At 33.4% G+C, this 18,648-nt stretch overlaps 1 protein-coding gene across 1 annotated transcript; it reads left to right on the forward strand.

The window, feature by feature from the left end:
* The first annotated feature begins 4,257 nt into the window (after positions 1 to 4,257).
* On the forward strand, positions 4,258 to 8,281 carry LOC114176656 (type IV inositol polyphosphate 5-phosphatase 9-like). Its single transcript, XM_028061766.1, has 7 exons — positions 4,258 to 4,755; positions 5,023 to 5,130; positions 5,241 to 5,589; positions 6,337 to 6,521; positions 7,015 to 7,123; positions 7,205 to 7,359; positions 7,831 to 8,281. The coding sequence occupies exons 1-7, from the start codon at positions 4,592 to 4,594 to the stop codon at positions 8,075 to 8,077; spliced, it is 1,317 nt and encodes a 438-aa protein (XP_027917567.1). The 5' UTR covers positions 4,258 to 4,591; the 3' UTR covers positions 8,078 to 8,281.
* The last annotated feature ends 10,367 nt before the right edge of the window (positions 8,282 to 18,648 follow it).

Here is an 18,648-nt window from a genome sequence, read left to right on the forward strand (position 1 = left end):
TAGGAAACGAAGAAGAAGAGAATCAGATTCAGTGCCACGTTGATCACTCGAAGATGATAAGTCCTCCCTTGTTCTACATTTAACTTGAACGTTTCTGAAAATTACAAGAAAGTGTGGCATTTAGAGCCAAACCTCAAAGATATAAATGTTTGAAGTTGAAAGTTGATCATTAATTTCATCAACTTTAGATATTGATGCGTATACCTGGAGTTGAAGGCAAAAGTTCTACAGTGAAGTTAAATGTAAAGGGTGGGAATTTGGGAAATCCCATTTTGTATACCCCATTGACATGATAGTAATAGGCTTCTACTATGTTAATGTTGTGGGTGTCGAAACTTATGTTGTTCATGCTAGCAGCAAAAATGGTTCCATTTGGTCCCTAGCAGCTTCTCTTTCTTCAGTTACTTTTTACCTTTTATACCATGGGCAAAGATGGAATTATAAAAATTATTGGGGGTATAGGAGAAAGGGTTGGAGGTGCAGAGAGAAGCCCTTTCTTATTTATTATAATTGGGTTCAAGGACTTTATTGAAACCTATATTAGGCCCACATTAGCTTCATAATTCAAAGGCTGAAAACTATACACAAAATTCATTGCAGAGTTTTCAAAGTTTCAATTTTCTCCTTTTCACTATTTTCTCTTTTCTCTCTTCTTATTTTAGTTCATTTCTTTTCGTCTCCTTTTCTACATTTTTCTCATTGTTGTTGCATTTTTACGCTTCAATGATGGGGAACCATATATTGAGATCAATTCATAAGATCAAGATCAAATCTAGATTAGAAGATTTTGACTTTTTTATGTTGTTGAATTTGAAGTTGATTTGTTTCTATTTTCATCAATTTTGTTTCTACATATTCTTGATTTCACATATGCTTGCACTTTAGGTTTTTCAATTTAATATTTCCGCAATTTAATTTTCAACACTTTAATATTCATGTAATTTAGTTTTCAACACTTTAATGTTCTTGTAATTCAGTTTTCCATTTTGATTTCCTTATTTCAATTTGCATTTTTCTTTTTTAATTCCCTAAAACCCCTAAATTATCTTGTACAAGACCAATAATGAAGATTGAATACAATTGAATGTGTTCTTTGAGAATCGACCTAGATCCAAGTAACTGCATCATATTTTGGATCCAAATTTATTTTTGCATAACAACAAGTTTGGAATTTTTTAAATCTAGATCCAAATATTTGGATCAAGTTTTAAATCTAAAATCCATTTTTTATTAAGGAAATTTAAATTGAATTTTGTATAACTTTTGTCGTTGGCCCAATCTAACCCGTCTCAATCCTTGGCTCGGTCCAACTAGTCTCGACCATCAGCTCCGACCAACTTATGTCGACCCTCAATCCAAGCTAGACTGTCTCACTCTTCGACCTAGGTTAGCCTGACTCGACCTTTAACCCAAGCCAACACATCTTTGATCTCATAATGCTGCCTATAGGTTTCTTGTTCTTAAAAGTGATGTAATTGAACATAATATTATTGTGGAGACAAAAAGTGTTGAGTTCTTTGAACATATTTTTCCTTTAAAGGTTAGTGAGACACTTGAACAATCTATAGATAATAATAATGATGAAATCTGTGAAGTTTTGAGAAGAAGTAAAAGACAAAGGAAGAAAACTTCTTTTGGAGACGACTTTTATACCTATCTAGTTGAAAATGATCCAACAAGCTTTCTAGAGGCTACTAGTGTTCCTAATGCAAAACAGTGAGATAAAGCCATTAGGACTAAAATTGAATCAATTCAGAAAAATAATACTTGGACCTTAGTAGATTTTGCCTAAAGGAGCAAAATCCATTGGTTGTAAGTGGATCTTTAAGAAAAAGTATCAGTCAAATGGATCCATAGATAAGTATAAAGCAAGGTTAATAGCAAAAGGTTTCACTCAAAAACCCAACATAGATTACTTTGACACCTTTACCCTTGTGACTAGGATTTCCTCAATTCGAGTGTTGTTAGTCTTAACAACTACCCATAAGTTAGTGATACATCAAATGGATGTTAAGACTGCTTTTCTAAATGGTGATTTACTAGAGGAAATCTATATGACTCAACTTGAAGGATGTGTTGTCCCTAGTCAAGAAAATAAGGTATGCAAACTTTAAAAATCTTTGTATGGGTTAAAACAAACACTAAAACAATGGCATGAAAAACTAGATAGTGCCTTAGTATGTGATGATTTCTTACCTAATGATGTTGATAAATGTGTGTATTCTAAATCTGAAAATGGTGAATGTTTTATTATATGTTTGTATGTGGATGACATGTTAATATTTGGTACATGCATTGACATAGTTTCTAGAACTAAATTGTTTCTAGGATCTAATTTTGAAATGAAAGACATAAGTGAAGCCAATGTGATTTTAGGTGTTAGAATCATAAGAAAGGGAGATAGTATATTACTATCTCAAGGAATAATAGATTGAGAAACTTCTTAGGAAGTTTGGATATTATGACTTCAAACTAGTAAGTACTCCTTATGATGCTAACTCTAAATTAATGAAAAATAGAGGAGAATTTGTTTCTCAACCTCAATATGCCCAAATAATTGGGAGCTTATTACACTTAATGAGCTTTTAAACACCTGATATTGCTTATGCAGTAGGTAGACTGAGTAGGTACACTCAATGTCCTAATCAGGAACATTGAAATGCACTTGCACAGCTTATGAGATACTTACAAGGTTCAATGGATTATGTCATTGAAATGCACTTCCCTTTCTTATCTTTAGCAATATATGCGGGATTGTTATAAAATAAGTGTTATAAAGATAATATTGCAAAAGATATTAGGTGCAGCTGCAAGTTAACAACCCTTATTTTTCGTTGCCACGTTCACAGAAGTTGGAAAGATTTTCTCCGCATATCTTGCTGAACAATTGATTTGAACGATGCTTTTCTCCTTTCCGCAAACCATGCTATAGTGAACATTGAATGGGTTGTTGTTGTTCCGTGAATTATGGGATTTTTCACTCATCCTACACCCATCCTTCACCTATAAATAGGTGCATCAATTCCCTTGCAAAACACTTTCATACTCTCATTTATTCTCTCGTTCTCTCATCCCTTTCTCTCTTTTATCTCTTCTTTTATCCTGGATTTATTTGTTTACTCTTTTTTAAGAGTTGTTTTGTTAATTTCTAAGATCCTCGAAAATCTCGAGAAGTTCCTGTTGTATATTGGAGACTTACGCAATACACTACGAATAAGTTTTTAAGGACAATGATTCTACACGTCTCGAAAAGTTTTTTTATTCGTGATTTTGTCAGCTATTACAACACTAATTTTCTTAAATTACAACAATTTTGTGGTAAATTTTCCTGTCACAATTAACAACACGTAATGTTTTCTTCTTCATTATATTTTTCATCACAAAATTTTATGTATAACATTAAAATTCATCATAAAGTTTTTTACTGAGAAATTTTGAAGTATTATATGACTAATAAATTTTATAAAAAATATGTTTTTTCAGTAAAATAAGTGGTAGGATAAACTGGATTAAAAAAATAAATATTATTAAATAATTTTTTTATATAATAAAACATTACTATTGTTGAAACTGGATTATCTTCTATAACTGCAAAAGATACCCTGGCGTAAAATATTTAACCACCGGCCAGAAAGGTCTACTACTCTAGGACACATGTACTTTTAATTAATTAACGTGAAGATGTAGTTTCATATCCAATGATTTCTTGCTGGACTCTCAATTAAAATTCTTAATAACATCCTAATTAACAATTGGAATCTGCAGAATATCTCGTTTAGTTGGGCACAATCCCTCAAAAGCGATTGTTTATACTGAAAAAATATGCATGCCACAAGAACGTTTATACATAATTTTACTTAACAAATCTTGTTTTTAACTTGTATTTACACTAATTTTAGTTTGTGATTGTTTTTTCATCACTTATGTTTGTCATCTTCTATATAAATATATATAATCATGCTGCAAATTGAGGGGTATTTAGTTCCATGAGTAGAAGTGGTTCTTGAAGCAACCACCAAGAAGAAGAAAGTTGTCATATTTTATTGACATGTCAGCAAAATTTGACTACCTGTAGATAGGGGCAATAATAACAAGTAATTTATCTACTTGCCAATTTTGTTTTGGACCACACTTCCACTTGCACCAATCTTCAACAATTTAAATTTCGAAAACATTAAGATATCCTTTAAAATCTACTCAACAAACAGAAAAATTCAAATGTGCAAGAAGGGTAGACCCATGTTTTGTTCTACCTTTCTCTATCTCTCTCCTATGGCGACAATCTTCATATATTTCAAATATGTATATGACGATCTATGGAGCCAAACCTGCATCATCTTTTACGTCACATGAAATGAAACCCCTTCCTCCTCTTCAACCTGCACAACACAATGCTTTTTTTTTTTTCATTCTCCTTGTTATTTCTACTTTGGGACTTTCTATATAATGCTTTCTGTTTCCAATAACACCACATTATGCCATGCCAGAAAAGGAAGCAACAGTGAACACCTCTAGTATTATCATCTTCTCCCAATCATTCATTTGTCAAATTTTATAGACCTCACTTTGTGTATGCAAATTTCTTTTGGACATGTGGCCTACATTAGTGGCTAATAAGATATTCAAGAAGCGACTAGGAAGCACCAACTTTATAGCAGATTATCCTAGTTGTAAAGAACCCTTGCTGGGTATTGTAGACTTTGATCACAACTCAAGATCCATTCATAATGATCACAAGGGCACACAGAAATGCAAGTAAGAACAAAATTATCCTTCTGTTGTAGTTTATTTATGTGGGTACTTTCAAACCTGCAGAAAACTGCAGTGTTAAAGTTGTTTGGATACTGACTAAGTTTTCCAGAGTTTCTTTACTTGAAATATTTAACCTTTTTCAGTTAAGTGCTGTATCCAAACAGCTTCTAAGCATGATTAAGTTAAGTTATATTCTGGGTTGTTCAGATTCTATGGTTTTGTTCTTTCCTTTCAATTTTTCTGATATGGTGTATTTCATTTCATGTTAAGGGTATTTGTTAGTACATGGAACGTAGGTGGGATTGCACCAGAAGAAGATTTGAATATAGATGATTTATTGGAGACATGCAACGACTCTTGTGACATCTATATACTAGGGTAATGTCAGAAATGCTTCAGGTTTTCTAGTATAGACAAAACGTTTTGTAATGTGAGTAAAGAAACTTAAGCTTTGATGACTAAGTTTTTTCATTTTTTTTTTATTCCAGGTTTCAAGAAATAGTGCCTCTAAAAGCATCAAACGTATTGGGATCAGAAAACAATGATATTTCCATGAAATGGAATTCCATAATCAGGGAAGCTCTGAACAAGAAATCACATAAGAGGAGGGGTAAAGATCAAAGTGATGGTGAAAATCTGCAGAATAAGTGTCTGAATGAGAAAGAAAAATCAGCTAAGTTCTGTGAAGCTCCACATGATGATGTTCAATGCATCATTAGCAAGCAAATGGTTGGAATATTCATATCTGTGTGGACAAGAAGAGATCTTTGTCCATTCATTCGGCATCCAAGTGTGTCATGTGTAGGTTGTGGCATAATGGGGTGCTTAGGAAACAAGGTAACCCAACAAACCCCACTGAATTGATGTTACTCTTGCACCTCAACAAATACGTATTTGTTTTGTACTATAGCCTCACAGTCATCACTGTCAACATCAATCTTTTGCAAAGCACATAAGGCACTCTTGGTAGACTACTAGGTTCGGTAAAAAGTTTTATCACATAAGAGTTTATTCATAACCATCATTCACAGCCTTAAACTAAAATTAATGTGAGAATCATTTGAAACTGAAATGAGCAGAAACATTGTTGTAGGAAAACCCTAATCATAGTTTTTTTTAGCATATAGGGAAAATTTGGCCAGATATTACGAAAGTGTACAAGTCAAAACAATATTATTGGTTATGGGATAAGTTGTGTGGACTCACAATAACTTAAAAACAAAATCGTGAGTGAATTTTTGAAAAAGTACGGTCGTCAGCCGTTCTGACGACTTCTGTACAGATTAAAGTTTTCAAAATTTCTAATGATTTTTGTACAAACTGAAGTCGTCGTCATCTTTACGACTTCTGCCAATCTGAAGTTGAAATCACATTGAGTCCATACGACTAATTCCATGACCTGTAATTTTTTTTAACTAGTCCATTTTTGTAATTTGCAAGCAAATTTGCTCTACTTATGAAAAAAAAAAAGACTATCAGAAGTCCAAATAAATGATGTATAAACCTTTTTTATGTCTAAGCTCACATCAGAATTGTTTATCTAAAATCCTACTTCTGTGTTTCAAAACTGCTACTAATTTGCAGGGTTCTGTATCAGTGAGATTTCAGTTACATGAAACAAGCTTCTGCTTTGTGTGCAGTCATTTAGCTTCAGGTGGCAGAGAAGGGGATGAGAAATACAGAAACTCTAATGTTACTGAAATTTTTTCCAGGACAAGCTTTCCCAGAGGCCCTTTGCTTGATTTGCCAAGAACCATTCTTGACCATGAGTAAGTGAACTTTGAAACAGTCCAACAAACTCATTATTAATATTTTTGCCCCCCTTGCTTTTAATTTAATTATTATGCTCCTTTCCCACAAAAAAAAAAAAACATGTAAACAAGGTGCAAATATTAAATACATCGTTTCACTTGGTTTGTTGGTTCTTGGAATAAACAATGTGTTTTATGAAGAAGCATCATTAATGACATAATCTTAGACTTTGAATATGTCCAACAGAAATCATGCCCTCAAAATATTAATATGTTATTCTCCACTGGTTTATTTTACTTGAGAGATTGTAAAAGGTGGAAAATAAGAAAGTTGGGAATTAATTTTAATGTGAGTAGATATTGGTTACATTCTTTAATCTGTATTATTCTCTTGAAATGAAACATTTGTCTTAAAAAAATAGAGCATGTTTAAATGACGGTAACAATGATGTGCAATATGTTGTATTATTTTAGGCACCTAATTTAATTAACCAGTCGTGGGATTGTGCAGTCATGTAATATTGCTGGGAGATTTAAACTACAGAATTTCTCTACCAGAAGAAACCACACGTTTGCTTGTTGAAAAAGGAGACTGGGATTCCTTATTAGAAAATGATCAGGTATATATATATACTGAGACTTCGAAATCTTCTTGAATTGAATCCTTTAAAATAATTTCTAACTTAACTATTTCAATGAAGTTAAAAATGGAGCTAATGAGTGGAAACACGTTGAGAGGGTGGCATGAAGGAGCAATAGAATTTGCACCAACCTACAAATATTGTCCGAATTCAGACATTTACTATGGTTGTTTCTACCAGGGGAAAAAGGTAGAGAAGAGAAGAGCACCAGCATGGTAAGACAAAACATAAACCCACACTTAATTCAATTTTAATTAAGTTTTAAGTGCTTTATAAATTTAGACATTTTTAACTGAGTTTTTATTAAATTTTTTTAGTTTATTGAATTTTTTGATTTTTTCCAGTTTTTTTAATGGGGTGTATGTTTCTTATTTAAAATAAAATGATATAAAAATTAATGTAAAATGACAAGTGACGATATCATTTTATATTATTTATAAAATATCACATTCTTCTAACATACACAAACAAATAAATAAGATGACTGAACTATCATCTAGTTAAATTATATAAATTAAAAAACGTAAAAGTTTTTAGTATTTAATAGATAAAAAAAATAGTGAAGACTTAATTAAAATATCTAAATTTATGATAAACTTAAAATTCAATTGAACAATAAATAAAAAAAATGTGTTGGAATTTTACATATGTTTTTTTGTTAAGATTATTGTTTGTGGTTAACGTAGGTGCGATCGAATAGTGTGGCATGGAGAGGGTCTAAAGCAAGTTGAGTACACTCGAATTGAATCAAAACTATCAGATCACAGACCTGTTAAGGCAATGTTTACGGCAGAAGTCAGGGTTTTACCGAAGTTCATGAAAAACTTGCAAAGCTTGTTCTTATCAGAAAGATTCGACCAAATTAAAACACCCTTTGAAGTTTCCACCACTGATGATTTTGTACGTACCAAACGATCTAGCTTCCGGCTATGACTCATTGCACAAAAATGTGGCTCAAACGAGACTTCAAAACTTTGCATTGCACTCTGTTCAGGTTGCACATGTTTTTTTTTTTTTTTTTTGCCTTTCTTTTTCTTTAAAAAAAAAAAAAAAAACCTTTGGTGTGATGGATGTATATATAAATGTTTAATTTTACATAAAAAGGAAATAAGAGCTAGAAATTCAGTGGAAGGAAAATGGGAAGCTTCTAGGAGATGACATATTATAAACTAAACTTGGTTGTTGAATTATCTAGTATTTTTGTTTGGGATAACATGGAAATATATGTCGAAATCTATTGGAAAAAAAAAACTAAAATTCCGAAATAAAGCTTAAAACCACGTGCAGTCCCCACTACAAATTAATAAATCAATATAATCTACCTGAGAATCAAATAAATTGCATGCTCTATGTAATATAAAATATGGAAACAAAAATCTATATACCATCCAAAATAGAAAATATATTATTAGCCAATTATTGAGTTAGTTAAGGCCCTCAATTGTTATCTTTGGTAGGAATTGAGAACATCACCTTCTTGTATTCTGTACATGAAATGAGCATATTGTGTTTTTTTATTCATATATACGTAGAAGATATCATTTAATACATGCAATTGGTGAGACAAAAATGAGCTAAGTGATGCTTCTATGACAAAATGGTATATCATTAGAGATAAATAAGGAAAGCTTCTAATATGATTGTGTGATCATGGATTTCGATAACGTGACCTCTTGTTGTCATTGATCCTTGACAAGCTCATTTAATAGGAGTGATAATGATATTGGTACTTATTAACTTAAACGGACTCAATCGAACCAAAATATTTTAAATGGAGTATTTTGAGTGCTTAAGTTTATAAATATAATTCAATTCAATAATGATAGAGTTGGATATTAAGTTTTATGAACTAAAAGATGACTACATTACTGTTAAAGTTTTGAAATGGTTTAAATGTCAAGAAAGAGGGTTGAATTGGCTAGTTAAAAATTAGGATGACTTTTAAAGGTTTAAAAATGTTCTCAATTGAATCAACCCAACCAACAAGTAAGGATGCAAACATTATTGGACTATACACTTTTAACCGATTAAAAATAGAGTTAGTCAATTGATTTTATTAAACTGATGCAGTATTGATATAATCAATCGATTGAATAACAAAAAAAGTTAACTAAAATACTAGGAAAAATACATAAATGCAAATTCGTGATTTAAAGTAAGATAAATGTAAAAGATCAGTCAAGACAAGTTCCAATGAGTTATACAAACATGATCAATGTTGTAGATAATGCCAAAACACTCAAGAATGTCAAAAAGATGGTTTAGATCACAATTCTTTAATCTTTAAATTAGAATGCAAGAGAGAAGGGTTAGAGAAAAGAGCAATGCACAAGATTTTTATACTAGTTCACTCAAACTTGAGCTACATCTAATTAGTCAAGGTAACCTGAGCCTGACTTTGCACTATTTCAAAAAACTTAAAAAGTTTATACTCTTACACTTTCAAAATATGTAAAAACACACAAAAAACTGTTGAATCACACAAAAATCAAACCAGCACAACAAGACACCTCTTGCAAACCTTGAAAACCAACAAGCACACACGCAAAGCTTGAGAAAGATCAAACCTCATTGGTAACACAACCCTGCCTACCATAATCACCCTCTCCAAGCTACAAACACCAAGCAAAATGCTTCAAAAACTGATCCAAGATCAATCTTCACCAGCTGCAATCTGTATGATTACGAAAGAGAGAGAATTCTCAGGTTTCTAGAATGATTTCACGCTCAAAAATGGTCTTCTTACCTCTCTTTCGAAAAATACAGCTCTTATAGTCAAATTGTTACGAAATTCAACAAGTTAATTTTCAAATTAATCGGTTGATTTCACTTAACTTAAATGAAATCAATCGATTAAAAAATAAATCAACTGATTGAACAAGTCATAGTTTAAGACTACTGCAGGTAACCTTTTAATCTATTAAAAATTCATTCAATAGATTAAAAGATACATTTTAACCTGTTGAAAAATATTTCAACAGATTAAAAGACATAATAAAGACCCTATACATCTAATAAATGCTAAATGGTCTACAAAGTGAATTATAATCTTTTCCCCATGATTTATCCATATAGAGAGCATGCATATAAGACTTGATCAACTCGGGTAACATCAAATCTCCATAACTTCATCAATGTAGGCATGGTTCCAAAGCAATGGCTTCAAGTTACTTCAACAATGCATCAACAAAGCTTCTCAAATATTCAAGTAACACATCATCCAAGCTACGCATGTCAACAAGTATTTATTTTGGATATGTGGGACATTCTTGCTTCCATATCACCGTTTTCCCCAATTAATGCAAACATTTGTCTATTGGTAGGTTTTTTAAAAGACTTGTGGCAAATAAACCCCTTTTCAGAGGATCGATAGTATTTTTGCATATTTCTCAACCCATACCAATGCCAGGCTAGCCATCTGGTCAAATTCATTTAAATTACTCAGTGGATGTTTATTGTATATTTATATTTATATTTAATATATTTACTTGATTTTTAGTTTTTATTAAATTTTATTATGTGATTAAATTTGTATTTTTAATTTAATCAAACCACTTATTCTGTTTTTAGGATTTTTGTAAGGCCCACTAATTTCTTTATTTCTTTTCTTCCCTAATTAAAGGGGGCTGCCCCCAAATCAATTGGGCCTAGGGCTGGCCCACAAGGGAACCAGGACCCTAAACCAGCTAACACACCCTCGTTGCTTTCACTTTCAGAAAATCAGTCTCCCTCATCCCCTCATTGAGCAGCTACTACTCTCTGCTAGGGTTTTGGATCCCGTTCGTTCTCAAGTTCATTCAACCATTTCTGCTCCACGTAAGTTGCCCTCAACTTATACTTTTCCTTCTTTAGCTGTTTTCCTAGTCCCTATTGGAGGTTCACAGTAGTGACCCCATTTCCTTATTCGTATCTCTGTTCATAGCTCTTAAAACTACTCGAAGCTGTTGTGTTCGTGGGTTTAAGTGTCGAAGTCCCTCATTAGCTTATTTCCAGGTAAGGGAAGCTAGGGTTTTGTCTGTTCTTTGATTTTATGCTTGTTTTGGTATGATTTTATGCCATGATGGTTTATTGGATGTGGTGCGTGCTTGGAAAAATGCTAAAACTCTGTGTGGTTGTGAATCCTTGGTTCTACGCGCGAGAACATTGGAGAACCCTAGTATTTTTGCCCAGGCGAGCTAGTCTCGCCCAAGCGAGAGCCTCAAGGGTTTCTCCTTGGAGCTTATGCGAGCTTTCGCCCAGGCGACGAGCTCCTGTTTTGAGCAAGATCCATCTCGCTCAGGCGAGGAGGACTCGCCTAAGTGAGAGAATGTGAATGCTCCTTGTTCCTCTTTTCGAGCTCTCGCCTAGGCGAAGGGAGCTCGCCTGAGCGAGGGAAACCTCTCGCCTGAGCGAGGAGTTGGGCAAGAAGTGCGTTTGTTCTGTGGTTTCTTTGTTTTTGGATGTTGGTTATATGTTTGGACTGAATATACATTTTTAAGCATGAATTGAGTGATTTTGTATGAGCAAGATGAATTATGGTTTGTGGCTTGTGAGTTTAACATGATTTGGGTATGATGTATGTATGAAATGATTCATGGGCTAAGGATGATGAATTTTGGCATGGTTTTGGGATGGAAAATGATTGAAGGTTGGTTATGAATGTTGGCATGAGATTTATATGCATGGCCAGTACATATTGGATGACGAAACATGAATGGTATGTGGTTAGGGCGTAATTCCATGAGCCTCTAGGTGAGACCTCATAGTGGTGCCTCAGTTGGTGGGGAAGTAATTCCATGACCCCTATTAGTGGGAGTTCATAGTGGTGCCCCATCTATATAATTTAGTAAGGATTCAAGGTAAGGTTGCATCCTGACGCTCTAAGGAGTCAGTTAGTCTCACATAGAGCGGACTGACTCATGTGGTGAGAGTAGTAGGAGGCCTGAAACTCATTAAGGGCTAACCTTGTGTGTGGGGGTTGAGACATTATAACACTTAGCTCGGGGGTGAGCAGCTCGGTAGAGCAGGGAAATCCACCACAAGTGCAAGCATCCGCTGAATCTGACTAATTATATGTATTTGGATGAGTCGTGTCTCGAGTCGTAGTGTATTGTTTGGAAAGTCATAACATGATTGAATGATGTATGTATATATGACTGTGAAAGTGTATATGATTGTATGATAAATCTTTTTTCGCTCTAGCTTACCCTTTTGTCTGTTGTATGTTCTATTGTGTGGTTTTCTCTTTTTGCGATGATCATCAACTTGTTGATGTGAGCAGATGTGAGAACTCCCCGTGATCATCAAGGTGATAGAGGTTCCGCTGCATAGTCTACTTGGACTGGATTTCTGTTTATTTAGGCTTTTCTCTAGGGTTATGGCCCATGTAGCATCTTACTTTTGGGTTATATTTTGAGTTACTATTGACCCTTTTCTTTACTTGTCTATTGGCATCGTGGTGTGCCCTAGTTCAATTATGTTTTTGTTGGATAACTGTAAGGAGTAGTGGCTTTACTCCAGGACCTTGTTCCTATTACTATTTTGTGTAAGGTTTCATTTAGTTATATTATATTTTAAATGGGATGTTACAATTTCCCATATGATTTTGACAATTATCTTCATTAAGGAAGATTTAAAAACATTGTTCTTCATGGACCGCGCAAGATAGTCAAGTGCAAACTACTGTTGAGAAATCATCCAAAGAAGTCTAACAAAATTGGAAGTGGTTGGAAGGAATTTTGTACTGCTGATGGATTTGATGAAACTATGGACCTAGTGTTTGAAGTGGACCAGATGAAAAGCAATCACAATGTCAAAGTGCTAACATATTGCAATTTTTAATTCATAGCTTGTTTTATGTTGTTTTTTTGGAATTGTTGATACTATTTTGATATGTGCTACTTGTGTACTTTGTCAAGCTAGAACTTTTTATATTCTCAACAATGAATATGTATTTATTTGGCATTAATGAAATTACTTTGAAGCTATTTTAACATACTTTAAGTTCAATTATTATGAATACAAATAAATAGATTATGATGAAAGTTTAATCAAACATTGGTTGTAAGTGACAAATATTATAGACAAAATTTAATAATTTCATTCAGACCTAATTTTAGTACTGTAAATAAAGAATGTATTATCATATTGTTTACGAAAAAGGTAGAGGATGGTTGTAGTAGTGTTGTATAGAAATATTGTGTTATTATTTTTCTGCAAATTTGTTTGATTGATATAGTATCAGGAAAGCCATTTGAATTGAACTTTTTTTAACCAAAATATTGAAAATCCTTTGCGATTTATGTTGTGGTACACTGTCATCATATTTATCATACTTACGTATCATATTTATCGAAGTATGTTGTTTTAAGATGTGCAGATATTGATAATATGTGCTTATATTGACAATTAATGAAATTAAATTTGCTGAATGTTTCACCATAGAACTTTGAACCAAGTTTCTATTAAATTGTCTTGTGGGTTGTACTATCTGTAGTACTTACATAAAAAAGACAAGTGTTGATGTACTTGCATAAAAAAGACACGTGTTGTTAGCTGCAAAAAACAAAATAACTACAAAAAATTCCTATTCATATGATTGTTTCTGATTTATTAATAGTCTACACTGTATGTTCTTTTTATTTCTATTATTTATCTACTGCTGAAAATTTTTGGTACTTTTACAACTAGTTTCTATTACAATTACAAATATTTCTGCTTCCGTAATACTGATTAGAGGTACAATGTTAAAGAAAAAGTTTAAGAAATATATTCATGAATATAACAATAAATCAGTAAACACTTTTCCAGCCTAGAGTGAACAGTTTGAAATTGCTTCTTCTTCAATTGTAATCTTTCAAAGGATTCCAAGTTTTGTTTTGGAATGGAGCAAAAGGATTGTCAAACTGCAAGGCTTAGAAGGAAGATAATGCTACAAGAAAGGTTGCATACAAGAAGTAATAAACATTCATGTAAGTTTGTAACATGTCATTGTACTCATATAAAAAGGTATAATTTTGTAATTGTTGACATGAGAAGCCAAGGTGGTATGCTTCTTGAAGATTTGTTGAAGATTTAATGAAGCCCTTTTGAACTATCTTGAAGTCATTAACATTGGAATGAAGTCTACATTGATGAAGGAAAGGAGATTTGATGGTATTCATGTTGATCAAGGCTGGAACGTGTGCTCTTCACATAGTTACATCATTAAGAAAGTGTGTTTGAAGTTTGTAATTCATATTGTAGACCTTGTAGCATTAATTAAATGTATTTGGTCTTTGTTGGGTTTTTAATATGTTGAATGGTTTTTCAACAGGTTAAAATATCTCTTTTAATCTGTTGAATGATTTTTCAACAGCTTAAAAGGTTAGCTGCAATAGTCTTAAACTGCAACAAATTCAATCAATTGATTTATTTTTTAATCGACTGATTTCACTTAAGTCAAGTGAAATCAACCGATTGATTTGGAAATCAACCTGTTAACAGTTTGACTATAAAAGCTGTGATTTTCAAAAGAGAGGTCTGTTGATCATTTTTTAGTGTGAAATTGTTCTGGAAACTCGTGGAAACTCTCTCCTTCATGATCATACAATTTGTAGCAATTGAAGATTAATCTTGGATCAATTCTTAGAGCTTTTGGCTTGCTTTGAAGCTTGGAGAAAGTGGTTTGTGGTAGGCTGGGCTGTGCTACCACTAAGATTTGATCTTTCTCAAGCTTTCTGTTTGTGCTTGGTAGTTTTCCAGGTCTGCAAGAGGGTTCTTATTGTGCTGGTGTGATTCTTGTGTGATTCAAGAGTCTTTTGTGTGGTTTTTGCATATTTTAAAAGTGTAAGGGTGGATACTTTGTAAATCTTTTGAAATAGTGCAAAATCAAGCTATGGTTGCCTTGACAAACTGGATGTAGCTCAGGTTTGAGTGAACCAGTATAAAAATCTTGTGGGCTTTTCTCTTCTCTAACCTTTCTCTCTTGCATAATCATTTTAAAGTTTAAAGAATTTGTGTTTTAATCATCTTTTTCATGTTCTTGCATGTTTTCATGACATCTGCAGCATTGAGCATGTTTGCATAATCATTTGGAACATGTCTTGATCATTCTTGTGCACTGTTTCTGGTTTAAAAGTCGAATCTGCATTTCTGCATTTTTCTCAATATTTATGTCGACTATTTTTCTGTTTCAATCGGGTGGTTATACCAGAAAATAATCTGTTTAGTAAAATCAATCAATTAACTCTATTTTTGACCGATTGAAAGTATACAATTCAATAGTGTTTGCATCCTAACTTGGTGATCTAATTGATTCAATTAAAGGTGGCTTTTAGCTTTCAAAGATAGCCTAAATTTTTTAACTAGCCAATTCAACCCCCCTTCTTGGCATTTCAACCATTTTAAAACTAACAATTGGTATCTAGAGCTAGGTACTTGAAAGTTGCTCAAGTAAGGTCCTAAATTTGTTTTTGAACTACTTGAAATGGCTGAAAACAAGTTACCCTTTGCTGAAGGTGCCTCAATTCATAGACCCCCTATGTTTAGTGGCATTAATTACCAATTTTGGAAAATTAGGAGAAAATCTTTATTGAGTCAATAAATCAAGGGATATGGGATGCAATCATAAATGCACCATATACTCCTAAGCATATTGTTGATAATGTGTAGGTTGATAAGCCATGGACTAAATGGACTGAGGAAGAAAGGGGGAGAGCCCAATATGATTGCAATGCAAAGAATATTCTCACTTCATCTCTCAACATGGATTAGTTTTTTCGTGTTTCACAATGCAAGAGTGCCAAGGAAATGTGGGAGGTTCTTAAAGTGACTCGTGAAGGAACCAATGATGTTAAGAGAGCAAGGAAGCATGCCTTGATTCAAGGGTATGAGCTATTCAAGATGAAACAAGGAGAATCTATAGCGTATGTGTAAAAGAGATTCACTCACATAGTCAACCATCTCATGGGTTTGGGTAAGGAGTTTGACAAAGAAGAGTTAAACATCAAGGTGCTGAAATTTCTTGATAGATCTTCGCAACCAAAGGTCACGACGATCTCAAAAACAAGAGATCTATCCACTTTGACTATAATTGCATTGTTTGGCAAGCTTAGAGAGCATGAGATTGAGATGCAAAGGCTTAATCAGCTTGAGTCAAGCGAGAAAAAGGTAAGGAACATAGCCTTGAAGACTAGCACCAAGAAGAATGAGGAACTCGAGGATCAGGTGGCTGAATCAAGAGAAAGTGAGAACTTGAATCTCCTTCTCAAAAGGTTTGGTAAGTATCTCAAAAGGAAAGGTAGCAAAGGTAACCCCAAGAGGTATACTTCCAAACATAATGAATCAAACTATTCAAATTTTACTTGTTATAATTGTGGAAAACAAGGACATATCAAAATTGAATGTCCAAATGCTAACAAAGAGAAGGAGAAAAGTGTTGATAGGAAAAAGGAGAAGAAGCCAAAGGAGAGGCGTGCATACATTGCATGGGAGGACAATGATGATTCAACAACAAGTAGCTCCTCACAAGATGAGAGTGAAGAAGCCAACTTGTGCCTCATGGCTGGTTATGAGTCATCCTCCTCTAGTCAAGTAAGTTCTCTAGACAAAAATGACTATAATCAATTGTTGCATGATTTTGAAGAGTTGCATAATGAAGCAAACAAGATTTCTGCATTAAACAATCGGTTGAAAGGCTTAAACAATTGGCTGGAAAATAAAGTTAGTCAACTGGAAAAAGAAACAGCTGATTTAAAAACTGATTTTGAGCATTTAGAAATGATTTATAATAATTCAACCGACTGTTTTAGAAATCAATCGGCTGAAAAACTTTGTGAAAACTGCACAATTTTAAAAAAATCAAGTGAAATACCTTATAAAGACCTGTGCAAGGTTCACAAGAGGGGAAACAAACTTAGAGGTTGTTCTTGGTTCTCAAAACTGTGTGTTTGGCAAAGCTGGACTTGTTTACAATCCTTCTTTTCAAAAGAAAACCTAGAAGTTCTCTAGTTTCTTTTCAAAAAGTAAGCCAAGTGACATGTCATTCATTTCATGCAACTACTATATGCAAAAAGGTCATGTTATTAAGAACTGTCATGCTAGAAAATATGATGTTCCTAAAGGGGTTATGAAATGGATCCCAAAAGGATCTAGAAAGGTGTAACCATGACGGACCCAACCTATCAAAGGGTACCAAGTAATCCAAATCTGTTTTGCAGGTCATAAAAGGTGATAAGAAAGATTTGTGGTACCTTGATAGTGGTTGTTCAAGACATATGGCAGGAGATAAGACCAAATTTGCAAAGTTGGAGTTGAAGGAGAAAGGGTTTGTAACCTATGGAGACAACAACCAAGGAAAAATCCTTGAAAATTGAGTCATAGGCAATGGATCCTCTTTCAACATCAAGAATGTGCTACGGGTAGAAGGACTCAAACACAATTTAATACATATAAGTCAACTATGTGATAAAGGCTTTAAAGTCATGTTTGAACCAAATAATTGTTTGATATATGATGCATGTGGTAGTATTTTTTGATAGGCAAAAGAGTCAATAACATATACCTACTTGATCTGCATGATGCATCATTTAGCATCCATTGTTTGCTTACAAAAGAGGATGACACTTGGTTATGGCATAGGAGACTTTGTCACATACATATGCAGCATTTCAATCGGCTGAATAGAAAACAACCGGTTGAAGGATTACCAAAATTCAAGTTTGAGAAGGATAGAGTGTGTGAAGCATGTCAAAAAGGAAAATAGGTCAAGGTCTCTTTTAAACCCAAAAATGTTGTTTCAACTGAAAGACCTTTAGAGATGCTTCACATGAATCTATTTGGTCCATCTCAAACCATGAGCCTTGGTTGAAATCTTTATACATTAGTCATTGTTGATGATTTCTCTAGGTACACATGGACCTTGTTCTTAGCTGCCAAAAATGACATGTTTCATGCTTTTAAAAGACATTCAAAGATGCTTGGAAATGAAAAGAGTTCCAAGATAGTGTCTATTCGAAGTGACCTTGGTGGGGAATTCCAAAATGAAAAGTTTAAACACTTTTGTGAAAAGCATGGCATTAATAATAATTTTTCTGCACCATGAGGAACTAGCTAGAGGAAAAACAGGTCACTTGAGGAACTAGCTAGAACTATGTTGAATGAAAACTCACTATCTAAGTATTTTTGGGCTGATGTAGTCAACACTGCTTGCTATGTTTTAAATAGAGTGTTGATTAGGCCAATTTTAAAGAAAACACCCTATGAGCTTTTCAAAGGGAGGAGGCCTATTTTAAGTCACCTAAAAGTATTTGGATGTAAGTGTTTCATCTTAAATAATGGCAAAGAAAGTCTTAGCAAATTTGATGCAAAAGTGGATGAATGTGTTTTTCTAGGCTATGCTACACAAAGTCATGCATATAGAGTCTATAATAAGAGATTGATGACTGTTGAAGAGTCTATGCATGTTGTATTTGATGAAACTAACCCAAAGTTGCAAGATCAAGTGCCAAAGAATGCAGATGAAGAAGATCTACTGTAGGAGCAGA

Source organism: Vigna unguiculata, chromosome 3, assembly GCF_004118075.2.
Source record: "Vigna unguiculata cultivar IT97K-499-35 chromosome 3, ASM411807v1, whole genome shotgun sequence".
NCBI classification, from domain to species: domain Eukaryota; kingdom Viridiplantae; phylum Streptophyta; class Magnoliopsida; order Fabales; family Fabaceae; genus Vigna; species Vigna unguiculata.

Excerpts from the sequence above, each read along its gene's own strand:
- LOC114176656 (XM_028061766.1), top strand. The coding sequence starts at position 4,592 with ATGTGGCCTACATTAGTGGCTAATAAGATATTCAAGAAGCGACTAGGA. Across the intron at positions 7,124-7,204 it reads CCTTATTAGAAAATGATCAG|TTAAAAATGGAGCTAATGAG; the intron begins GTATATATATAT and ends ATTTCAATGAAG. Across the intron at positions 7,360-7,830 it reads AAGAGAAGAGCACCAGCATG|GTGCGATCGAATAGTGTGGC; the intron begins GTAAGACAAAAC and ends TGGTTAACGTAG.